The sequence below is a fragment of the Ceratotherium simum genome, chromosome 39 (assembly GCF_057802395.1).
Source record: "Ceratotherium simum simum isolate JZ-2026a chromosome 39, ASM5780239v1, whole genome shotgun sequence".
NCBI lineage: Eukaryota > Metazoa > Chordata > Mammalia > Perissodactyla > Rhinocerotidae > Ceratotherium > Ceratotherium simum.
This window is the reverse complement of record NC_141938.1, coordinates 13,069,889-13,095,126: the sequence shown is the minus strand read 5'-3', so window position 1 is coordinate 13,095,126 and position 25,238 is coordinate 13,069,889. Positions and strand designations below refer to the sequence as shown.

The window sequence follows — 25,238 nt, the reverse complement described above, 5'->3', positions numbered from 1 at the left end:
AAAGACACACGCACACGGCACGTGGGGCTCAGGGGGCAGCTTCCTGTGTCCACAGATGCCTCCCGTCCCAGCACATTGCACCCACCAGCTCTGCACCCCAACGACGCCCGGGGTTGGGAAGTGGTGATTCCAGGCTGACCGTGGACCTTCCTCGGGGCCTGGGGTGCATGTCACCCTCGCCAGTGTCCAACGGCCTGGTTTGCAGGAGGCCCCGGGCGACCATAATCATCTCCTGTCCTGTTGAGACTCGCCTGGTCCACTGAACCTCAAAGTCGGGGACGGGAGAGGCTCTTGGCCCCTGGAGGCATCTCCCTGACCCCCGTAGGTCCCTGGGCTCGCAGACCTTGAAGCCCAGGTGTTCTTGGTCGAGTGACCCTCCCCGTGGACGTGGGCGCCCTTCAGAACCTCCCCCACGAGGCGGCACAGGACTCATGCGCATGACAGTGCAGGCGGCCTATTCTTTACCACGAGCATCCCCGGGCCGAGGTCCCCCTCTTCTGCCTGCTCAGGCACCTAACCCTGAAGTCACTCTTACACCTGTGTCCACTGCGGGTGTGGACGGGGTGTGACCCTGGGCGGGGACCCAGGCGCCCTCGGCCGCTTCTCCTCTGGCGGTGGAGTCCCGGCAGCGCCCAGCTCCTCGGCCGGCTGGAGGGAGGGCCTCCATCCCTCCAACACGCTCCCCTGTTGAGGACCCCGCCCCACAGCCCCGGGGCTCAGCCGACACAGCCACCGGCTTTCTTTCCCTTCATTTGCTGGCGAGGAGACATGCTCAGAGGTCGGGCTGGGGGTCAGACTCCCAGGGCCCCTCTGAGTGGCTGGGGGATTTGGGGTTCCATTTATTTATTTTTCTTTGCCTGTGGGTGTTTGTTTTTTAAGTCACCGTGCCACAATCCAGCTTCGAAACAGTAGCAAAGCCAGTCACCGGGTGCAGAGGAGGTCTGCCTGGAGCACCCCCCTCCGCCAGCCCCTGGCCTAGGAGCTCCCGAAAAGCCGTGCCCGGAGGTTCTCCGTGCCCGGGGTGACGCGGCTTACCCGCTTCCAACGGGGAAGGGAAGTGGGGGTGCGAGCCCCCCACTGCTGTCCCGGGGTGGGGACCCCACCCCCTGTGCCCGGCCAGGCGGGCACCAGTGCCAGATGCCGCGTCCGTCCGTGTGGTTGCTTTTCAGTGGTCTTTTTTATTTAAATACAAAAGAACGTTTCATTTCTTCCCAGTTAGTCTGGAGGGAGGCCCCCGGGGGAAAATGCCTGAGCACTGCGGAGCCCCGCCTGATCCCACGGGGACGCACGCTGGCTGCAGAAAAGCCGGCGTCCCCCGGGAGCCCCACCTGGTGCCGCGAGGCCTCCCAGGCAGGAAAGACGAGCAGCGGGTCTCAGACCCACACCCCACGTCCAGAGGAGCAGTGCGGGGGTGCTGGGTGGGTGGACCCTGTCCTGGGGCCTCGGCCACCCCTGAGAGCCCCTCGGAACAGGGCCACATCGGCCCGGGCAGAAAACCAACAGTCCCCCTAGAAAACCAGTGAGGCGCCAGCCCCCGCGGCCCGGCTCTGTCAGCAGAGACTAGGAACCGTCGCCCTCGCCGGGGCCGCTGGTCACAGCTCGCTGCGGGACGCCCTGGCCACAATCACCAGCTTGGACAGCTCGGCCTTGAAGGCCCCGGGCCTGTGGGACACTGCAAAACAAGAAACGTCAGTTGGGCCCTCGCCACCCTGCGGGTTCTCGGGGTCCTGGGCCGGGGGCCGGGCAGGGGAGCCGTCCCCTGAGTGGACTCCACCCAGGAAAGGCTCCCAGCCCCGAGAGTCTTACAGGTGAGGGAAGAAGAAAGGTGGAGAGGTTGGTGGGCCTGTCCTGAGGGCAGTGGGGGCCACAGGAGAGTTCAAGGTGGGCAGAGCCGTGGTCATTTTGGCCACATGGAGAATGGACGGGGGTCAGGGGTGGGACTGTGTCACCTCCTGCTCACACTGACAGATTTGTCAGAGGCCCATGTGACGCTTTTCCAGCAGGACCAGGGAATCCGGCCTCCACCTGCCGTCCCCCACCCGAGCCGGACCCTGACTCCCTGCCCCTCCTCTCCTCCCACTGCGTGCCCTGGGGCTCAGGGTCTGCCAGCAACCCCATCTCCCATCCTCGACCTCCACCCTGAATGCTCCCCAGGCCCTCGAGGACCTGCGGACTGGGCGGGGCTCCTTCCGGACCCAGCCCCTCCCCTAAAAGCCCCCTGCCCCTGCCGTCCCCTCCCCTCCACTTTCACGCCTGGTGACGCCCACAGCCACGTGGGGTCCTTCACCTCGTCTTTCCCTGCCCCTCAGGACCCTCAGGGCCCCCCGACTCGGCGAACCCCCATGTCCATCATCACACTTGCTCGCCCCCCACTGCTCGCACATTGAGCCCCAACTCTGGAGCTTCCCACCCATCTTTCTGCTCAGCACCTGCCCCGCGAGGCTCAGAGGACACGGGGCGTGACCCGCCTCCCCCGTCACACACGCGGTCCCACGGCTGGTACCCGGGTTCCGCCCCACAACCCCTCTTTACGCACCTGCCGTTTTGGTCACTTCGAATTCCTCACTTTTCAGGGGAACGTCGCTCTCCCTTTCAAACGCGGCTTGCGACTGCAAGGAAACGGGAAACTTTGCTAACCGGGGGAGAACGTGGTTCCAATCGCTGGAAGCGCGGACTAAAGCCGCGCGATGCTTTTCTTAGCATGGAAGGGAGAATCCCATAGAAGAGTTGGGTTAATCCACTTAAGAGACCCGTCAACTGGCTGAAAACTTCACGCCTTCACTGCAAATCCTGGGGGGGGGGGAGTATTTACTTCAAGTATTTTCTTGAGTTAATTTGTGGAAATGATACAAGCACGGCAGTCTCTTGAGTGTAATTTTTAAAGATCGGAATGGTGTCTCTTTCAACTCAGCTACAATAACAGAGCTTTAAGGTAAGAGGGGACCTCGGAGAGCAGCTGGCTCAAGGGCGTGGTGGGCCGCCTGATGTGTGGACTTGGAAAGGCCACGGTCCCCAGTGACGCAAACTCTCGCTAGTGTGCTGGTAATCTGGAGATGCTCTCAAGGCCCTCCTGAGCTGACCTGAAGTCAAGGGGATTATCCTCGGGGGCGTGGGTGGGCCTGCCCCCCCCCAGTGCCCTGAAAGGTGCGTCCACGGCGGGGCGGCCCGCGCAGCCCCCACGCCCGCCGGTACTCACGTAGGCCATGCCATACTCGATCTCGGCGCCCCGCACCTCTGCCCGGAACTGTGTGAAGTAGAGATAGGACTTGCCCTGGGGCCTGCAGAGAGAGCCGGGCGCGGTCAGGGGCTGCGCGCGCCCCCTCCTCAAGACGGGAACCGTTTCACGGCGCTGCTGGCTCTGGGGAGGACGGGGCCCCCTCAACATCATCCCCCTTTCCTCTTTGCCAGAACGTTCTTCTGGCTCTTTCCCTTTCGAGCTGTTCTGGGACGGGACCCTTCCTCCTGTTCGTTCACTGAATGGTTTGTAACTGAGTGTCCACGACGTTCCAGGTGTGGCAGTGAGGGCCGGGCCAGCGACAACCCCGGAGGGCGAGAAGTACAGGAGTTAACTAGGAAGGGGCGGGGGAGCATCTCAAAGGTCCCAGGGAGGGTGCAAACGGGGGCATTTCAGGACCCACAAGGTGAGCGTGGCCAGAGCAGCGAGGAGCCGAGGGGAGGGCCGGTGACACGAGGGGACGATGGTGTCTGCCATGTGAGGGCTCCATCGGGCGCGTGTGGAGGGCACACACTGATGGGGGTGGGGGGCGGCAGCCAGGAGAGCCCGGCCGGGGGCGTGTGCAGGTGGGTGGGGGGCGATCAGGGAGCCCCCCGATTCTCTCCGCCCCGTGGCTGCGTGTCCCTGGGCACCGAGAGGGCGGGGCTCACGTGGCAGAGCGAGGCAGCGATCTGCAGAGGATGGGCGCAGGCGGGGGCCTTCCCTGTGACGGGGGCGCGCCCACCACTGGGGCGGCGCAGACGGGCTCTGGCCTGGTGAGGACACTGGGCTCCTGGCCCCGGGGCCTCCGCCTGTGCCAACAGGGGCCAGTCCCGCAGAGCGCGTGAGACCCCCCACTATCTAGTAGACGCCTGCTGTTTATACAATGTCAAGCAGGAGACTGGGATGACGCCCATGAGTATGATTAACACGCGCCGTGTCCTTTAGTTAAATGTCGCCGTCACTGCTCTGTAATTGTGTCCCATTTGTGATCTCTCCCCATGTTGACCCCGGTGCCCTGAGGGTGGGACCTTGGCGTGGGCTTCTTCTGCACACCCCCACAGTGCCTGTGCTGTTCCAGGCGCACAATAAATGCAGGAGAAACGGTCCTCTTGGGCGATAGGCCCCAGGCCGCGGAGCCCGGGGAGCAGGGACAGGACCCGAGGCAGCTCTGTCACCCTCGTCCCTGCCGGAGGGCTGAGCACTCCCTGTCCATCACCCCTCTCGGGCTCACCAGCTGGCTCCCAGCAAGGGGACGAGGAGCATGGACAAGGCACTGAACTGTGACCATGACTGCGGTGACATGGCGGGAGCGTCTGGGGAGCCTGGCCCCCCCCCAGGTGCAGCCCCCACCGCCTGGACTGCACTCCCAGCCCCCCAACCGCTCTGGGCCTCCAGGTCCACGTGCTTCCCTGGGGGCCCCCCCGCCCCCGCCAGCTCCCAGCACGGTCAGGCACCCCTCTCCCGCCCGCACGTGGGTGACGTCCCCCCGCCGGCCTGCGCACCTCTCGGGGTGCAGGACCCCGTCGTGTGTCCGCCCCCTTCCCCTGCTGCCCGGAGCAGCCGCGAGCCAGGATACCGACCACGGCCGGGACCCACCCTCACCTCCAGATGGTGCAGGTGAAGTGCTGGTTGTCTTCGCTGGTCCCCAGACTCATCTGCCACCTCTGGGGACAAAGACAGACACGGGTCAGTCCGCACACACAGCCTGGCTGCGCGCGGCTCGCCCCGAGGGCTTCCAGTTCTGCAAAGCGAGCAAACCTTCCCTGGGCCTCCCGGCCGGAGCCCGGCCCGCAGGTCCCCACGCTCTGCCCGGCGGCGGTGACACTGCTGTGGGACCCATAATGGGGGACATGTGTCACTGTACACTCATCCAAACCCACAGAGCGCACACCACCGAGAGTGACCCTAACGTCAACCACGGGCTTGGGGTGACTGTGACCCGTCCCTGTAGGTTCCTCGACTGTACCAGCTGCGCCCTCTGGTGGCGATGTCGATAACGGGGGCCTGGGGTGCAGAAATATACCAGAATCGCTGTGCCTTCCGCTCAATTTTGCTGTGAACCTCAAACCGCTCTAAAAGATAAAGTCTGTTAACAAAAACAGACACGAGAATAAAAGAAACGAAGACAGCATATTCTTGCTTGCTTGGAGAAGCATAAAAGGTCCTCGGAAAAGACACGGGATTTTAATAACCGTGGTTACACGTAGGATGTGGGCGAGAACTGGGCACATGGAAGGTGCTGGGAAGCTTTTCATGTTTTTCTTTTTGAGCGATGTGAATGTGTTAGCTTTTCAAAAACACTAAATTAAAAAATTTCAAGGTTCCAAAACACATCGCTACCAGTTTATTTTGATTTTCACGGCCTCTGAAAACCCGGCCAAATGGGAACAGAAAACCTACATGACTTCTGGGTGGCCTAAGGCGTTTTTGCGTTTTGCTAGGAAAATGAGTTTACAGCCCTCTCCCAGAGCAATAATGGACTCAGATTACCAGTGTTCCGGGTTTAATGTCAGAGCCTTTTGCTGAAGAGAAACCAGGCCATTTTCACGTTTATTATAATGGGAGTAAATGGTCACCTAGAAGCTTTTTGCCTGTGGCAGAATGTGGGAACCAATTACACCTGCAGGACAGGGTCGCCTCCAGGCCACACCTGCGACCTGGCGTAATTTTTTTCTCTTTAAAAATAAACACCTGTTGGGTGTCAAGGCCTCCGAGAACGGGAAATGGTTTTCTGCTGTGAAATATATCTGGGAAGGTTTTCCATAGCTCTTAAAAGCTCATTCATGAAAATGAGGCAAATATTTAAACATTAAAAGAAAACTATGGGGGCTGGCACTGTGGCCTGGTGGTTAGGTTCGGCGTGCTTGGCTTTGGCGGCCCGGGTTCAGTTCCCGGGCACGGACCCACACCACTCGTCAGCGGCCATGCTGTGGTGGCGACCCACATACAAAATAGAGGAAAACTGGCAATGGATGTTAGCTCAGGGTGAATCTTCCTCAGGAAAAAAAAAAAAAATTGAATGCAAACAAATTTAAAACCAAGAGTTTCTTAGCACTACGGTCAACATCCGTCTGAGTGGTCCTGTGATACATGAACTTGACCATGGCTCGTGGCTGCAGGGCGGGGAGCAGCGAGGTGCCCCCTTCAGCCTGGGCCTCTGTGACCTTCTCTGTAAGGCCAGGGGGATTAGCGTTATAAGTGGCTGGGTATAATAGATGACATGTAAATGATAGCCGCTACTGTTTTTTATTAGGATATAAATAACAGATGGTGAAATGCACCCATTTTAGCGCCCAGTTCTATGAGTTTGACAAATGCATATGGTTGTATCCACCACTCTATCAGGATACAGATCCGTTCTATCTCCCCAAATAGGCCCCTGGTTCCCCCGGGTCAACCCCTTCCTGCAAACTCCTGGTGACCACGGATCTGATCTCGGTCCCCACTGCTGTGGCTCTGCAAAATGTCACCTGAGTGGAATCATCAGTGTGTGGTCTTTTGTATCTGTTTTCACTTCACGTGACAAATTCAAGGTCCATCCAGGTTGCTGTAAGCACCCACAGTTCATTCACTTTTAACAGTGAGAAACAGTTTGCAATATGGTTACACTGTACAGTTGTCCTGTTACATACTGTACAACTCAGTTTTTTTTTTGTTATTGTTGAGGAAGATTGGCCCTGAGCTAACATCCGTGCTCATCTTCCTCCATTCTGTATGTGAGACGCCACCACAGCATGGCTTGATGAGCGGGTGCATCGGTCTGCACCCAGGATTTGAACCTGCGAACCCGGGGCTGCTGAAGTGAAGCGCGCAAGCTTAACTACTACACCACCAGGCCGGCCCCTACAATTCACCCTTTTAAGGTGCACAATTCAGTGGTTTCTCATATATTCAGAATTATGCAACCATCACCTATAATTCCAGAATATTCCATCACCACAAAAAGAAACGCCACCCCAATGAGTGGTCACTCCCCACCCCCCTCCCCCAGCCCCTGACAACAAACTCATCCATTTTGTCTCTAGAGATCTGCCTGTTCTGGACATTTCCTATAAACAGATTTCCTTCTGTGTCTGGTTCTCTCACTGAGCGTCGTGTGTTCAAGGTCCATCCACTGTGTGGCTGTGTCAGGGCCTCACTCGTTTTCACGGCTGCGTCATATTCCAGTGTGTGGATGGACCGCATCTTATTTATCCACTCATCTGCTGACGGACATCTGGGTTGTTTCCGCTCATTGGCTGTTAGCAATCACGCTGCTACAAACAGTCACGTACAAGTTTTTGTGTGGCCCTAAGTTTTCATTTCTGTTGGGTGGATCGGGTTGTCTGTTAAGTGTGTTTACGAGAAATGGCCAGGTTTCCCAAGTGGCCACACCTCTTTGCGTTCCTGCCAAGCGTGCCGGCACTGAGAGATCACGAATAACCCTGTGCCCACTGTCACCTGACACCACTGGCCTCTCAGGTGACCCGGGAGAAACGAACCACCATCAAAGAAGCAAGATCCGCCGCCCTCCCTCAGAGGCCCTGGCCCCCGAGCCTGGTGTGAGCAGCCCCCTGTGAGCCGCTGCCCTGAGGCCTCCTGGGTGCCCAGACTGGAAACCGCTCTTTCTTCTCTCTGATGAGGAAGCCTTGGACACAGGCCTGGCTGTCTGGAGAAGCGCCCCTGGGCCTCTCGCACCTTCCATTTCAGCTGCTCCAAGGAGCATCTTGGAGGGGCCTGCCTGGGTGCTGCCTAGCAGATCCTGCGGAACATCTCCAACTGTGCCAAATCCGTTTGCTTCCCTCTTAGGTGATTTCCTTCAGGATGAATCCCCTCGTCCAAGACAGAAGAATCACACCTACTGCTGGTTTCAGAGTTTGTGACTCAACTGCTATTCCAAGAGAAGGCCTCAGCCATGGTCACACCGCCCGGAGGGAGTGACCGTGGCTCTCCCTCTGTGCTGCAGTGGACTGTCTACCTCCAGGTTCAATCAGGGAGGCACATGTGCTGTTTTCCAAGTTGCTGGTGACACTGGGCACGTCCTGGCACAGAGCAGTGGGGAGGGGCCTGCGTCTGGGGACCGCGGTCACCTCCCAGCTGCGGGAGCCTGGAGATTCCTCCACCTCTGGGCCTCCGTGTCCTCGAGTGTGAAAAGGGGATGATGCCAGAACAGTATCGCGTCCTGGGGCCATGGCGAGGATGAAATGCGATGCGATGTGGCTTAGCACCGGGCGGGCGCCTGATAAACGCCACGCTAGCGGGGCTGTGGCCATTTTATTGTCTGGTAAGTTGACTGTCTACACGACGAAAGAGGCATCGGCAGGGCTGACACGTGGAAGAGGGCGCTCTGGGACTCATTCCGGAGCTCCTGGGGGCCAGGGCTGGACCGCGGGCCTTGGCTCGCTATTAGGAAGAATGTTCCACCACTTGGCGCCCTCCCACAGCGGAGTGGACGGTCTGGAGAAGCAGCGAGGCCTGGAGGTGTGGGAGGAACGGGCGGATAATCGCAGGACGCCCACTGTCCGAGTGGCAGAGAGAAGGGCGGACGACGGCGGCGATGCTCCGCGGGAGAGTGGCCACCGCTGGCACCGCTGGGAGGGGTGTCACCAGTCGCTTGCTACACGTTGTTAAAACACTGCCGCTGGGAGTCATTGACTTTTATTTACAAAGTGGATATATCTAAGATAATAAAAGTGGATTTCATGTCACTTTTGCCCAGTGGTTTTCAACTGGGGATAATTCTGTCCCCCGGGGGACACTGGGTGACATCTGGGGACGTCTGTGGTTGTCACACTGGGGGTACTCCTGATATCGAGTGGGTGGAGGCCAGGGATGCTGCTCAACCCCCCACAGCACCCAGGACAGCCCCCCACAGAGAATGACCGGGCCCCATGTCAGCAGTGCCGAGGGGGGAGACCCCTCTGGCCCATTTCACTGTCCTGAGGGCAAGACAAGGAGATGGACGCAGAACCAGCCTGCTGGGAAGGCCACGCATGTGCTGTAGGGGTTCCCGGGTGGCCGCCGTCTCTCAGACTCTACACTGTTATGGGATGCGGGACCACAGAATGTTCTAGAATGAGAGCAGTGTTTCCTGAAGTCTGCGTGTTGGGGAGGAAAGCGCAATAAGGGATACAAAAAATGTTTTTAACTGATTTTCGCAGCGACGGTTAAGTCTTCCTTCTCAGTTTTGTTCCACTCTTTCTAACAGTCGCCAGGAGAAAGTCTGCTCTGCGCCTCTTCTCGAACACATGCTGCTCTCCCTCCAGACAGAACCAAGCAGCGGCACCCAGCCAGAACTGAAAACAGTCTTTTCTTCTCAGAGGTTTTACGTGTCACGGTGCATTCCTGGCTGTACCAGTCGTCTGTTGCTTATGTATCAGTTTCTGGGGCTGCTGTAACAAACTACCACAAATTTGGTCGCTTGCAGCAACTGAAATTTACTCTCTCACAGTCCTGGAGGCCAGAAGTCCAAAGTCAAGGTGTAGCAGGGCCGTCCCTCCGGAGGCTCCAGGGGAGGGTCCTTCCTGCCTCGCCCAGTTCCCAGTGGCTCCCCGTGTTCCTTGGCTCGTGGCCGCATCACTCGTCTCTGCCTCCATCGTCACGTGGCCTCTCCTGTGTCCTCTCCTCTTCTGTCAAATCTCCCTTGTGTGCCCTGGCTGACACCCTGATTTCGGTTTTATGAAGCACCCAGCACAGCCGCTGGGACCTCTGACCTCCAGAACCGTGAGATAACAAACGGGTGTTGTTTTGAGCTTCTGAGCCTGTGATACTTGTTAAAGAGCACAGAAAACGAATACAACACTCCTAAGAGAGGCTCAAGGGAATGGCAGATTCACATCTCACCTCCCTCTTTCTGTCCAGACATCAGCTCACTTTGTGGAATTATGAGTGGACTCTGCCACCACTAGTTAAAGGGAGCACTCTCGCTTTTATTGGTAAAGCAAGAATAGTTTAATGAGTGGAAGTTAACACACACACACGACCCAGCCCTGCTGTCCCCTGGGAGCATCTCTGGATGACAATGGACATCGTCATACTAAACTACGAGGAATTTTGAACCACTCACCTCATTGGTCCCTCCTTGAGAAGCGTAGGTGAACACACAAGTGTACTTGCCCTAAGAAGGGAAGGGGAAAAAAGGCTTGGTAGGAGGTAACCTTTAGTGCTTACGTGCAGGGCCTCAGGAGCCTCAGGCCATCCTTCCGAGACGCAGAATCAACCTCAGCCCTCTTTTGGGCATTTGTACTCAGGGGACAGGAGGCCAGATCGCTTTGGCCCATGTCCCTGGAGGCCAACCCTGCCAGGCCTCCCAGGTCTGCAGACCTCCTGGGTCAGGAGATGTGGGGATGAGGAACAGGAAGGGAGAGGTCACCCCCCTCCAGCACCCAGTCATCTAGGAACACGGGCTGTGGAAGCAGGGACACCTGGGGGCCCCGTCTCTGCTCTGCTGTGAGCCTTGGATAAGTGCAAACTTTTCTGGGCCTCCGTTTCCTCATCTGTAAGATGGGCTTAACACATGATGCATTCGGCACAAGACCCGGCGCTAAGGAAGCACTCAACAGACAGTGACTGTTGATATGGTTGTTACAGACAAGGAAAAGGAGGAGGGGGGAGGAAGCAACTTCTCCAACAAGCTGGGGACAGCACTGGGCTAGACCCAGGCCTGCTGCCTCCACGTAGAGGCCTGGCCTCACATCTCAACGTAAAGGATGTGGGGCCTTGTGAAGTGGAAGGAAAGAGCAGTCTGTCCCCTTCCTCCCTGGTTAGAGCTGCAGCAGCGACCTTCTGCAGGGCCCGGGGCATATACCCCTCAGCCTCCAGCTTCCCTCTCCCCACCTCTGGGTCCGCCCTGCTCTCCGATGGCCGGCCACTCGCCTGGGGCTGGGGGACAGGACTTGCTCTGGGCAAGTGAGAGGAGACGGGGACTGAGGCTCGTGACCCAGCCCCCTCAGAGTCGCCAGCCCCCAGGAGGCCTCTAGAAGTTCAGATTCGGTGATGATCCTGCACTGGAGTCCCGCGACCCCTGGTGGTCCGTGCCCCCTCCTCCAGCCCCGCCCCCGAGAGTCTGCGCCCCCTCCTCCAGCCCCGCCCCCAGGGGTCCGCGCCCCCGCCTCCAGCCCCGCCCCCGGAGGTCCGCGCCCCCTCCTCCAGCCCCGCCCCCGGAGATCCGCGCCCCCTCCTCCAGCCCCGCCCCCGGAGATCCGTGCCCCCTCCTCCAGCCCCGCGACCCCTGGTGGTCCGTGCCCCCTCCTCCAGCCCCGCCCCCGAGAGTCTGCGCCCCCTCCTCCAGCCCCGCCCCCAGGGGTCCGCGCCCCCGCCTCCAGCCCCGCCCCTGGTGCTCCGCGTCCCCTCCTCTAGCCCCGCCCCCAGGGGTCCGCGCCCCCTCCTGCAGCCCCGACCCCGAGTGGGTATGCGCCCCCTCCTCAGGCCCCGCCCCTGGTGCTCCGCGTCCCCTCCTCCAGCCCCGCCCCCGGGGGGTCCGCGCCCCCGCCTGCAGCCCCGACCCCGGGTGGGTCTGCGCCCCCTCCTCAAGCCCCGCCCCCGGGTGGGTCCGCGCCCCCTCCTCGGGCCCCGCCCTAGCGCGAGCCCCCGCGGCGGCGGCTGAGGCACGTACCCCCGGGCCCACGTCCTGGGAGAAGGAGTGCACGACGCCGCCGGGCCGCACGTCAAAGGCCACCGTCGTGGGCTCGGACGCCGCCTCAGCCGGCCCCAGCGCCACGGCCGCCAGGAGCAGCGCGGCCCACATGCTCGCGCCGCCACAGCTCCTCCCGCCGCTGGGCGCCGCCATCTTGGACTGGGTCCGCACGGCAGGGGCGGCGACGGGGCGCGGCGAGGGACACGTGGGGCGTCCGCGGGAGGCCACGTCCTCGTCGGCGCGGCCACGTGACCCGGCGCGCCCCGCCCCCTGCCGCCGGCGCCGCCATCTTGGGGGGCTTGGGAGTCCTGGGAGAATCCCTGGGGTGGGTGGCCTTGGAGCCCGTGTCCTGGCCTCAGGGTCCAGTCGTCCCTCACTTACTAGCCGTGGACTGACCCTGCTTCTCTTCCAAGTAGTAAATGTAGACGGAATGAGGGAAATGGAGGATCACCATTAGACTAACGCCTCAAAAACGTTGCAGCCAAGATCCGTGGATGGATGCTCAATATTGGTGCCGGAAAGGATGATGTGAAACAGGCTATTTGCACAGTCTCCAAGTATTTCCCCCCAAGACACTTATGAGTTACAAAGAGAAAAATAGTCATCTACAACGGAGACACCGTCTTTAGCCCAATGATCAAAGTTAACGTCACCAGAAATGAGACGGCGACATCACAGAGCCGCAGACAGGAAGCACCGAGGGGGACACACCTTCCCAGCGGTGCCTCTGGAACTCCTGCCCCAAATGCACGACCTCAATCTAATCTAAGCAAACATTCAGCACCCCCCGCCCCCGTGGCTTAGCGGTTAAGTGCGCATGCTCCGCTGCTGGCGTCCTGGGTTCGGATCCTGGGCGCGCACCAACGCACCGCTTCTCCAGCCTTGCTGAGGCCGCGTCCCACATACAGCAACTAGAAGGAAGTGCAGCTGTGACATACAACTGTCTACTGGGGCTTTGGGGGAAAAATAAATAGAATTAAAAAAAAAATTTATTAATCTAAGCAAACATCAGACAATCCCGAGATGAGGGGTGCTCTACAAGATAACTGGGCAGTACCCCTCAAAACCGTCATGAAAGACAAGGGCCGAGGATCCATCTCAGAATGAAGGGACCAAGACTACGAGAGGCAATGTGGGCCCCTCGACTGGATCCTAGTCTTGGTTCTGGCTGCTGTGACAAAAATGCCGGAAACGGAAGGACTTAAACAACAGACGTTTGTTTCTCACGGCTCTGGAGGCTGGAAGTCCCAGATCAAGGTGCAGGCAGATCCCTTGTTTGGGGAGGGTCTGCCTTCCGGCCATAGATGGCCCTTCTCACTGTGTCCTCACGTGGTGGCAGGGGCAGGGAGCTCTCTGGGGTCTCTGTTATAAGGGCTCTAATCTCATTCACCAGGGCCCCACCCTCATGACCTAATCACCTCCCAAAGGCCCCACCTCCTGATATCATCCCCTTGGGGGTTAGGATTCAACATATGAATTTTGGGGGGACACAAAGATTCAGTCCATAACAATCCTGGACCAGAAAAATGACCTAGAGGGAGAAATGGTGAAATCCAAATGAAGTCTATATATGAAATACATTAATTAAATTTTTTAATTCAAATTAATATATTAATTTATTAGTATATTAATAGAGTATATAATGCAGAATTAATATATTACATGTTAAAATAATTAATATATAATTGACACAATTATATATTTATATATAAATATAAATATGTATTATATCAAAATAGATATAATTTAAACATGTATGAATATAATTAATATTATTATGTATTAATATATTAATATATTAATATATTAACTTAAATCAATATAATTTAAATTAGCAATTATTTGATATAATTAAATATATCAATTAATTATATTAATCATGTAATTTAATTATATATTAGATAATAGGATGGTATTGATGTTAATTTCCTGACTTCAATAACCTGGCTTGTGCCACGGTTACATAAGATGTTAACATTAGGGGAAGCTGGGTGAAGGGTATTTGAGAACACAACCATTTCTTCAGCTTTTCTGTGAGACTGAAATTACTTCAAAATTAAAAATTAAAAAGAAAATAATTCCTACCTCAGGGAGTTGTCAGGAGGATTAACTGAGGGAATGTAGGTAAAGCTCCTACAAGTAAGAACTCTAAATACTGGCCGTTACTAGCATTAGAAGCCGACGAAGTAATCCCAAGTTCTCACCTACAGTAGGAAATCTTTTTTTTTTTTGCTCACGTATTGCTGAAAATTTCAAGAAAACACTGGTGGCCAGATCTGGAGTGTCCAGAATTAGAATTAGGCTGGTTTTCCTAGTCCTTCCTGGCTAGAAAGAACAGAATGCAGAGAGACAATGTCACAGGTGACCCCTGAGCGGGACTCCATCGCACCCTGTGAGGAATCTAATTACCCCCAACACAGAGGAGGGGCAATTTCAGGGGGATCAGGAGGGTCATGCGGTGGACTGGCTATCCTGCAGATAACTCCACCCACGGGATTCATGCTTTCCTGCTGTGGCAGCCTCTCCTACACTGGGACACCTGCTTGTGTTAAGAAATTTCTTCCGAGGCTGCCCAGTGGCATAGTGGTTAAATTCCTGTGCTCCGCTTCAGCGGCCCCGGGTTTGTGGGTTCAGATCCTGGGCTCGGACCTACATACCTCTCATCAAGCCATGCTGTGGCGGCGTCCCATGTACAAAGTAGAGGAAGATTGGCACAGATGTTAGCTCAGGGACAGTCTTCCTCAAGCAAAAAAGAGGAAGATTGGCAACAGATGTTAGCTCAGGGCCAATCTTCCTCACCAAAAAAAAAAAAAAAAGAAAGAAAGAAAGAAAGAAAAGAAAGAAAAATCTTCCTCCTTGCAACTGCCTGCTCTGGATCCATTAGAACCTAGCCGCATAAACTGGACGACCGCTGTCCTATTCCTTCAACATTTTGCACAGCATGGCTCCGTTGATGTCTTTCCCACATCCCACCACGGTATTTGACCTTCAGCCTCTCACTATGAAGGGTTCGATTAGTGGCCGAGCGCTGTTGCTAACAAGATATTTCAACTGTGAGCTGTTTCAGTAGGTTTGTGTGTGTTTGTGTGTGTGTGTGTTTTCTTTTCAGAAAGATTGAGCCCCAAGCTTCTTGAAAAAACAAAACAAAACAAAAAACCCACACTAAAGTGATTAAAAGAAAAAACCATCATTCCAAAGATCCTGCTTTCTAATCTTGACATGAAATTTAGCAGCCCTAAAGGAAAAAAAGATTTGATAACACCAAGTATCACGATTTCTCTCTCTACCATCAGGACACCACAAACGGCAGGGGGTGTGGATGTAAAGGGATTGGATAGAGGAGCTCCTTTGTGATGAATGAGCAGTTCTGCATTTTGATTGTGTTGGTGTTACAGGACTCTATACAGGTGAGAGAGGAACAGAACCACTCACACACAAATGAGCACGTGTGAAAGCTGTTAAAATCCAAAAAGCTCTCAAGTCTAGTTAATTGCACTGTGCTCATGTCAGTTTCCCGGTTTGGACAATGCACTCTGTTAGGTAAGCTGGGGGAAGGGTACACCGGACTCTGCACTATTTTTGCAACTTCCTATGTGTCTATAGTTATTATTTTTTTAAAATACCATAAATATGTTGGAAAGGCAAATGACAAACCAGGAAAATATCTGCAACCGATATGACATGGGTTTGTTGTGTTTTGTGTGTGTGTGAGGGAGATCAGCCCTGAGCTAACACCTGCCAATCCTCCTCTTTTTGCTGAGGAAGACTGGTCCTGGGCTAACAGCTGTGCCCATCTTCCTCCACTTTATATGGGACACTGTCACAGCATAGCCCGACAAGCGGTGCATCAGTGCGCGCCCAGGATCCGAACCCAGGCCGCCAGCAGCGGAGCACACGCACTTAACTGCTACGCCACGGGGCGGGCCCTGACACAGGGTTTTATGTTCATGTATATGGGTTCCTGCCAGTTAGGGAAGAGCTAAGCCGTTCCACTAGAAGAGGAATCGAGCACATATAGACAATCTGAAACAGCATCGGGGACCCTCCCGCTGACGGAAACCCCACCAGTGGGGGTGGACACTAGCGGCCCATGTAGCAACCTGGGAGAAACAAACGCCTCTTAACCTGCCATCTCAGGGAGACTGAGACTGACTGCCAGCAGACACTTGTCCTTTTGTAGCTGCCCATCATCCATTCCTGCTTCCTGTTGGCACCCCACTTCCCTTTCTGTGCCTCGTTTCTGTGACTTGTGACTAGTTCCCTCCTCCACTTTATTTCAGTGGATTGGGTGAAAGACATCTTGTTCCTGAGATGATTTTAAACATTCATTGGCTGAGCTTCCTACCCATAAAACATTTTGAAATCCGCAACATAGTTCAATTTGCAACATGTATGACAATGGATTGATTTCCTTCATATATAAAGAGTGTCTACAAATCAATGAGGCGGACAGGTCAAAAGAAAGGTGGGCAAATGATTACTAGTAAACAAGTGTCTTAAAACATGAAAATATCCCCACACATAAAAGAAATTTGAGTTCAAATTACAGTGAGATGACATGTTTCACCCGTAAGATTGGCAAAGACAAAAATGTGTGATAACACGTAGTGCTGGTGACGGAATGGAGAAGCAAGGCCATTTCTCCCCTCTTGGCAGGAGTGTACACTGAGGCATTCTCTTTGGAAGGCAATCTGGCAATATTCTTCAAAATTAAGAATGAATATGCCTTTCTTTTGTTAATTCCTAGAAGATATTCCTAGAATAGTTTACCCTATAAACTCAAAACATATGCCCCAAAGATGCACAAGGCTATTTGTTGAAGTATCAATTTTCTAGGGGTTGGCCAATTACAGCCTGTGGGTCAAATCTGGCCAGCTGCCTGGTTTTGTAAATAAAGTTTTATTGGCACACAGCCACGCCCACTCATTTACATATCCTCCGTGCCTGCTTGTGAACTAGGAGGGCGGAGTTGAGTAGTTGGGGGCACAGACTGTCCGGCCTGCAAAGCCTAAAATATTTATGATTTGGTTCTTTACAGAGAAAATCTCCTGTCCTCTGATTTATACTGATTTCATATAAAAAGCCCAGAATAACCCACATTATCCCTTGATAGGTACCTGGCAAAATAAATTCTGGCACATTCACAGGGCGGGAGAGAATGCAGGTATTAAAAATATAGACTGGGGCAGGGTCTCCTCTGGGGGGGGGGGTGCGTCTCTCCTCTCTATACCCTTTTATTTGTTGAGCCATTAAAAATAAAAGCGGAGCTTCCCAGAGGCTGGACAGGGTGACCGCGCAGGGCAAGGCCAGCCTGCTGTTAGGAACTCAAGCGCGCGAGCGCCGTCGGCACAGCCACCAGCCTCTCTCGGGCTCTCGGCTGCTGGGACAAACGTGAACAGGTGCACGGCCTGCGCTCCTGGGTTGGTGTTTCCTGACCCCTGAGCCAGGGTGTCAGGCCCCTGGATAAGCGCAGACGCAAAAGGGGGGCGCATCCTCCAGAAGGATGCGCACCTGGCTGTGCCGGGCCCGGGAGTCTGGGCAGGAACCGTCCCCACCGGACCCGACTGATGGGGGTGGGGGTCTCTCCCAGTGAGGGGCGGGCCCCCTCCCGCTCAGAGGAGCCCCTCCACCAGCCCCAGGGCTGGAAGGAACCTCATTCAGGCAGGTGGCCACGCTTACACCTGGAATCGTTTAATGAGTCTACTTCTGCCACGCATAATTATAAAAGAATAAGAATCGACAAAAATATTTTCTTTCCATAATATGTAGAGGTGGTTCGTTTCTGATGGGGCTTTTTTTTTTTTTTTTTTTTGCTTCTTTTGTTCTTTTTTGCCCCCCCGGCAGAACTGTTGGCGGGGAGGGAAAGGGAGGAGGAAGGATTACCCTGAGGCGGGATGGCTCCACTCCCGGCGCCCGCGCGCTCGCGGCCTGGGGGACTCGGCTCCCCGCTCCCGGAGAAGCGGGGCTCCCCGGGCGCCGGCGGGTGGCCCCCGCGGCGCACCCCGATTCTAATTGAGGCACCCCTTGCTGTCTTTTAAATAATGATGAAAAACGCCCTCCAGAACAAAGCACGGGGACGCGGTGGGCGGGCGGGGAGGCATCGCATGCTCGGTGCCGCCGGGGCTGGCCGGGCAGCCTCTGCCGGCCTCCTGCTCCCGGACCACAGCGGGGACAGGAGCGCATGGCTTGAAAAGTGCCTCATGGGTGTCGGCCGCATCTCTCCGTCCTGGCAACCAAGAAACAGCAGGCAGGAAACCCAGGAGCATTAACAACGGATCAAAGGCGCGGGGCGGCGAAGGCGGCCCCCCCGGGGCGGGCTGTCCGGCGGGGGCGGCGGGGCCACTCGGGCGCGCCCGCTGGTCCCCCGGCGGCGGCGGCGAAGCCACTTGTGCTCTGGATGCGCGGCCCGGCGCCGCGGGGCTCAGAGGTATTCCTGTAGAAAGTGCAGCAGCGTGACTTCGTAGTGCTCGCCGGACTCCGGGCAGCGGATGCTGTGTCTCTCGTTGGGGTAGATCTGGGGGGACAGGGAAGGCAGGGCTGCTGGCACCCAGGGACCCTCCCTGAGTCGCTCCCCACCCCTGCCCCCTGAAGCCCCCGCCCCCTTTCTGGCTCGGGGCGGCTCCCTCGGGGCCCCCGCCCCCTCCCATCCTGGGTGGAGCGGGGCGGAGAGGGGAGGGCAGGCGCTCTGCTCTGGAGCCGACGGGCCAGGGTTCGAGTCCCGCCTCTGCCGCCGACTTGCTGTGTAACTCTGGGCAAGCGACCACCTCCCTGACGGCGGCCGCCCCCTCGAAAACAGGGTGACGAAGACGGACCTCTAAGGTCTCTAAAACGCACAGCCCTTGCACATCGGAAAGACTTCACAACCCCTACAGCCGCTCTGGCCCCCACACCCGGGAAGTGGTGGGGAATGAACCCATCTTGGCGAAGGGGGCGGGGCTTCAAACCTCAGCGACCTTGGTGCCCTCGACCCGAGTCACTTCCACTTTACCAAAGGCCGCGTTTGAACTGCACACGGAAGGGCCCCAGGATGGCCCCGCACCCTGCCAGGCTTTGCCAAGTTTTGTGGGTCCTCCCCTCACCCGACAGGGATCATCCCCAGAGAGGGGCAGGGACGTGTTGGTGCCAACAGCCGTGCCCAAGGAATCACCGAGTCCCTGAGACCTGGCTGGCCGACATCCAGGCCCTTGGGTGGAGGGTGACAGGGCACAAGTTTTGTCTTTGGCCATGACGTGAGGGCTCCCACACCCCAACTGTTCTCTGATGGGCCCTGGAGGCTCGAGGGACAGGCGTGAACGTGCTCCACACTCGCCCCAAGAACCCAGCCCCGGTCTCACGCTGGCTGGTACCAGGGCCAGGGGGCCCATTCCTCACCTCTTCCTGCCAGCGAGGCGGGTTTCTGAGCTAAACCATTCCTTCCTCGCCAGACCCACCGCTGCTGCCCCAGCCCATTACCCCGGGAACGAATCAAACTGCCCACAGGTCTCCCCTCCTCCACCCTTGCCTTCTTTAATCCATCCCTGAATGAATCAAAATTCTGATCATGCTGTCCTCAGCTCAGACCTCTCTAAGTACTTGCCAGCCTGACGTCAAGATCCGGCTTCCTGGGTCCTGCTGCCCTGCAGCCTCACGGGCCCCACTCCTTCCCTGCCCAGGGCCCCTGCTGCCTGGGACAGACCCTGCCGCCCCCACCCCCTCACACCACCCTGGGTTCTGGTTGCCTGGTTACTTCTCCCTCCCCATGGGCTGTGAGGGCAGGGAAGGGGTCTGTCTGTGCTCCCAGCCCCACTGTTTCAGGGTGTCTAAAACAGAATGCGGGGAGTGCTCCATCACCCCCAAACACTGCCCCATCCCCACCCCGACCCCCATGGCGCGTCTCATCTCACTTTCGACCTCTGCTGGGGAGAAGGGACACAGGACACAGGCCCCAGCCTGTGTGCTACATGCTCTTCCTGAGAGAACTGGCCGGCACAGCCCCACTGGAGGCAAGGGTTATCGTGCCCATTTCACAGACGAGGAAGCGAGGCCCGAGGCTCATGGACCTGCCGCCTACGGCCGGCCACACAGGCAGGGAGTGGCTATCCAGCTACCCGGCTCAGGATCTGGGGCTCAGAAGGGACTTTCGAGGTTCCATCCCAGCCTCACCTGACTTCTTCGCTCTGATCTACAGCTGCCTCTGGCCTGTTTTCGAGGAGCATGTGCGGTGGTGTGTGTGTGTGGGGGGGGGCGAGAGAGGCCGCCATGAGGCTCCCCGACAGCTCTTCACCCCCACAGGGAGCTCTGTCTCCCTCCTGCCATGTCTGGCAAGCGCGTGCCCAGCCACAGGACCCTGAGGCCTGTCCCTCCCACCCCGGGACCCTCAGTTTCCCCATCTGTTGCATGGCAATATGGCGCTCCCGACAGTTCAGAGCCCGTGGAGGTGACTGAAAAGCAGAAAGACTGTGTGGCAGCAGCGTTTAATAAAATCTATCCCTCGTCTCCAGCACACCTCCTGAATCCACCAGGCCTCTCGCTCCCCACTGCCGGCCCCTCTCCTGCCCGGAGAACTGATCGTGGCTCACATCCCACTGGTCCCCCTGGGCCCCTGTCTGCAGGGCAGCAGAGGGATGCTGGTCACATGGCAAGGAGACTAGTCACAGCCCTGCTCACAGGCCAGGACACTGCTCCTCACCCTTAGAACAAAATCCAGCTGAGGCCCTGCCCCTCACCTCCAAGGCCCTCCTCCTCACGGCTGAGGCCCCGCCCCCACCTCCAAGGCCCGCCTCCTCACGGCTGAGGCCCCACCCTTCATTTGCAAGGACCGCCCCTTACTGCTGAAGCCCCGCCCCCACCACCAAGGCCCACCTCCTACTGCTGAGGCCCCGCCCCCACCTCCAAGGCCTGCCGCCTTACTGCTGAGGCCCCACCCTTCATTTGCAAGGACCGCCCCTTACTGCTGAAGCCCCGCCCCCACCTCCAAGGCCCACCTCCTACTGCTGAGGCCCCGCCCCCACCTCCAAGGCCCGCCTCCTCACGGCTGAGGCCCCGCTCCCACTTCCAAGGACCGCTCCCTTACTGCTGAAGCCCCGCCCTCACCTCCAAGGACCGCCTCCTTACTGCTGAAGCCCCGCCCTCACCTCCAAGGACCGCCTCCTTACTGCTGAAGCCCCGCCCTCACCCGAGGCCAGCCCAGCGGGCCCTGCCCAGCACCCCTGCCCTGGTCCCCAACTCCTCTCCGGCCTGCTCTAGCCACCCTGGTCTCCTGTCCAGGAGCTGCTCCCTCCTACCCCTTTCCTTTGCCTGGTGTCAGCCAGGGCAGGGCGGCTCCCCCAGGCCTAGCTGACTCCCCACTCATTGTTTAGCCCCCTTAAATGTCACCTCCGCAGGGAAATCTTCTCTGACCCCCAACCAAGGTAACACCCCTGTTAGATGCTCTCAGCACTCTGTACGGTTCCTTCAGAGCAAGTTTCTTGGTTTGAAATGAAACGCGCGCGCAACGACTTCGGTAACATCTACCTCCCCCACCGGGCCGTGGGCTGGGGCGGGTCTGGCCCGTTTCCGGTGTTCCCGGCACAAGGGGCAGTCAGACGGGGGCGAGCACTCCGTGTTTGCTGGATAAAGGACAATGAACGTCGCCAGACGGGGCCCAGGTGAGAGCGGGGCAGTCGGGGGTGGGGTGGAGGCGGGCAGCGGAGGGTGAGCCAGAGGCCCCCGGGGAGGCGGCCTGGCCCCGACCCGCCGCTGCCCACCCCGCCGGCTCCTGGGGAGGGGCCCGGACACGTCCAGGAGCCACCCACCTGGAGCTGGTAAGGTTTCCCCGCTCGGATCAGCTGGGAGACGAGGAAGTTGGTGTGGAAAAAGTGCACGTTCTCATCCAGGAAGCCGTGCAGGATGAGCAGGCGGTTGGGCCTGGAAGACAAGGTGGGGGTGAGGGTCTGAGGTGGGACCCTCCTCTCCCCGGGGGGCCGAGTCCCTCCCCAGCCCCAGCACAGGGAGGACAGAAGCAGCAGCTCAGCAACAGGCAGTGGCAGATGGGAAAGCCTGGGGACAACTGGCGCTCCCCGAGGCCCCTTTGCTTCCTTCCAGGCAAGGAGCGGAGGGGTGTGTGCGGGGCTGTGCGCAGGACGCCCTGAGCTACTGGGAAGCTTCTAGAGCAGTGCTGTCCCGTGGCACTCTGGGAGGATGGAATGTTCTAGACCTGTCCTGCCCCACGCCGTCTCCACCATCATCACCACGTGTGGCTACTGAGCACTTGAAATGTGACAACAGTAGCCAAGAGACTTTGTTTTTTCAGTTTTGATTTTTAAAAATAATTTCTTGAGGTGAAGTTCACGTAACCTAAAACTAACTCATTTTAAAGCGAACAGTTCAGGGGCATTTGGTGCATCCACAATGTTGCGCAACCATCACCTCAATCTAGTTCCAGAACATTCCATCGCTCCAAAGCAAAACCCCGTGCCCATCAGCAGTCACTCCCCATCCCCAGCAACCACCAATCTGGTCTGTCTCGATGCATTTACTAATTCAGTGAATGTGAATGAATGTAAATTTGAATTTCAGTGGCTATGGCGGCTGCTGGCTCTAGGATAGCACAGGTCTAGAGCAGTGGGTTTCAAGCTTGGCTGCACGCTGGCACCGCCGGCTGACCCAGGCTGCACCCCAGACCAGACTGACAGCCTCGCTGGGAGAGGGGCCCAGGTGGGGTCGGCCTGTGACGAAAGCCCGAGAACACCATCATCAAGGTGTGGACCTGGGGCGGAGGTTCACCAGCAGAGCCGCACCAGGAAGCACCAACATCGTCTTCTTTCAATCAGACTCAGAAACCAATGCCAAAACTGTGACATGGGACATCAGAGCTGGTCCCACAGACCCGGATGGTACAACCATGTGGACCCGTGGTCCGAACCACAGAGTGTCAAAGCCTGCAAGACCGAGGCCGTTCAGGTTCAAGACTGATGGACGGGCTCACGGTGCGCTGCGGGCCTGGGGGTGAGGGAAGCCCGTGTGTGCAAAGTGGCACGATTTTAGATCCTTCCTTCCATCTTTCTGGAAGGACAGCACCCCGGATGCCGCTTCAGCGCGGAGCGGTGAGGAGGGAGGGTGGCAGGAGGGGATGCGAGGCGCAGGCAGACAGGTAGGAGTGAAGCCACAGGAGCGCAGCAGGAGGCGGAGGGCGCAGCCGCCCAGCTTCACGGGGCAGCCTGGGGGCCTCAGAGCCCAGACGGCCGGGGTGGCCGGGGCCTTACTCATTGGGCAGCTTCTCCACGTGCAGGGCCACGGAACCCGCCTCGTAGCCGAGCTGGTTGTTCTCCGGGACGTCCATGTAGCGTTCCGTGTACCCTGTGTCATAGGCCATCCAGACTGTGACCGGGGCGCCCGCGATGGCCACCTGAGGGCCACAGGGGATGGACAGGCGGAGAGAGAGAGAGAGAGAGAGGAGAAGAGAGAGACACACACACAGGTCAGGACCTGGGAGCCCACGCTCGGCCGGCCGTCCCGGGGCCTCCCCAGGAGGACGTGAGGAGCGGGCATGCACACGGGGCTGGCGGGGGAGGGGCCCTCAGACCGTGTGTCCCCCGTGGACCGTGCGCTGTCGAGGGAGGGCGGGATCGGCCCCTCCCTGGTCCCACTGCCTTCCTGCCTCCTCCTCCTCATCGCCGCCCGCGGTGCCCTGACAGTGCCGCCGGCCTGGGGGCCCCTCCCCCGACGCTCTTCACACCATGCCCCACCTCTGCCCATCCGAGGCCGGGGTCCCGGGCTCAGCCTCCCACAGAGAGCTGCTGGCGGGGTTTTGTACAGCCGGATGCCATCCTGGGGTCAGCAGTGGCGGGCAATGAGGAGGGGGGCTCGGCCCCGTGGGGCTGCTGCGGGGAGAAACAGCCACGTGGCAAGGCCCCTGCCGAGATGCCTCCCGGGGGGCGGGCTCCGAGGGGCACGGGCGGGCGCCGGCAGACAGGAGGGAGAGGCGGGGCGGGACCCACCTTGAACACCTGTGGCTTGTGGATCAGCCCCATGAGCGAGAGGAAGCCTCCGTAGGACCAGCCGTGGATGGCGACCCGGCTCAGGTCGATGAAGCCGTACTTCTCAGCCACAAACCTCAAGCCCTCCACCTGGTCCTCGATCTCCACCTGGCCCTGGGGGACGAGGCCGGGCACCTCTGAGTCGCCTCCTCCCGGGCGTGTGCCCTGCTGTCCCACCCCTGTCCCTTGCAGGGAGCCCTCTCCCTCTTGGATCAAAAGCAGCTCTCTGGAAGCCACCTCTCCCTCCAGGCCCTGTTCACACCCTCCCTGCCTGCTCTCCAGGGTGGCAGTCAGACACAAGCCCAGCACCAACCTTGCTCTGCCACCACCTGTGAGTGACTCTGAGAAAGTCACGTCCTCTCTCTGGGCCTCAGTTTCCTCATCCCCAAAATGATGATGTTAACGTGAACAGGACCCATTTTACAGTGGGCAGGAAGAGGAAACGAGATGGAGAGTGTCTTGCACTCAGAGACCTGGCACGTGTTAAGGCTCAATGAACGGCTGGCATCTTCACTGTCACTGTCACCACTACGACTGTCACTGTCATCTACATTCTCATCATCACCACCATCACCATCCTCATCCTCACCCCTATCATCACCATCACCCTCACCACCATGCTCATCATCCTTACCATGCCCATTATCTCCATCTTCATTACCACCACCACCACCACCACAACCATCATTACCACCATCATCATCTCCATCACCACCACCATCACCACCATCATCACCACCATCATCACCACCACCACCACCACCTTCGCCAGCTCCTTCATCACAACCACCACCTCCATCATCATCACCATCATCTCCATCATCACCACCATCACAACCAACATCACCACCATCACCACCATCATCATCACCATCATCACCATCATCACCACCATCATCACCACCATCATCACCACCACCACCATCATCACCATCATCACCACCACCACCATCATCACCACCATCATCACCATCACCACCACCATCACCATCACCACCACCATCAACATCACCATCATCATCACCACCATCATCAACATCACCATCATCATCACCATCACCATCATCATCACCATCACCATCACCATCATCATCACCACCACCATCAACATCACTATCATCATCATCATCACCACCATCATCATCAACATCACCATCATCATCACCATCATCATCAACATCATCACCACCATCACCACCACCGTCATCACCATCACCACCATCACCATCAGCACTACTTCTTCAGCCACCTCCCTGTCTGGCCCAGCCCTTGGGACTTCCTGCCGCCCGGGGCCTGTACTCAGTGTCTGGCTGTATCTGGGTCTCAGGCACCAGGGGGATGTGTGTACACCTTTGTCCCCATGGGGCGCAGCTCAGAGCTGAGCAGCAGAGCAGACATTCCCCTTGGTTCC

At 57.7% G+C, this 25,238-nt stretch overlaps 2 protein-coding genes across 5 annotated transcripts in view; both read right to left on the bottom strand.

Annotated features, from left to right (window-relative positions):
* Positions 1–1,158: 1,158 nt before the first annotated feature.
* MYDGF (myeloid derived growth factor) lies at positions 1,159–12,009 on the bottom strand. Its single transcript, XM_014796064.2, has 6 exons — positions 11,811–12,009; positions 10,263–10,313; positions 4,820–4,881; positions 3,197–3,278; positions 2,537–2,609; positions 1,159–1,672 (listed from the first exon to the last, which is right to left on the bottom strand). Exons 1-6 carry the CDS (start codon positions 11,982–11,984, stop codon positions 1,593–1,595), a joined length of 522 nt encoding a protein of 173 aa, XP_014651550.2. The 5' UTR covers positions 11,985–12,009; the 3' UTR covers positions 1,159–1,592.
* Positions 12,010–17,501: 5,492 nt separating this feature from the next.
* DPP9 (dipeptidyl peptidase 9) overlaps positions 17,502–25,238 on the bottom strand; it is a 39,451-nt gene continuing 31,714 nt past the window's right edge. The window contains exons 19-22 of one of the 4 annotated variants that reach the window (XM_087425692.1): positions 23,789–23,941; positions 23,054–23,196; positions 21,605–21,716; positions 17,502–18,345 (exon numbers count right to left, since the gene is read on the bottom strand). In XM_087425692.1, the coding sequence (XP_087281818.1) occupies positions 18,253–18,345; positions 21,605–21,716; positions 23,054–23,196; positions 23,789–23,941 (501 nt within the window). In that variant the 3' untranslated portion in view covers positions 17,502–18,252. Of the gene's footprint in view, positions 18,346–20,843; positions 21,419–21,604; positions 21,717–23,048; positions 23,197–23,536; positions 23,672–23,788; positions 23,942–25,238 lie in introns of those variants that run through there. The other 3 variants (XM_087425691.1, XM_087425693.1, XM_087425695.1) reach the window with 3 other exon arrangements.

Bases quoted from the DNA above. Each gene is read 5' to 3' on its own strand.
- MYDGF (XM_014796064.2), bottom strand. From the start codon at position 11,984: ATGGCGGCGCCCAGCGGCGGGAGGAGCTGTGGCGGCGCGAGCATGTGG. The intron at 10,314-11,810 runs GTACGTGCCTCA...TTCCCTTCTTAG, and splicing joins CCCAGGACGTGGGCCCGGGG to GGCAAGTACACTTGTGTGTT. The intron at 3,279-4,819 runs GTGAGGGTGGGT...CTCTCTCTGCAG, and splicing joins TTCACCTGCACCATCTGGAG to GCCCCAGGGCAAGTCCTATC.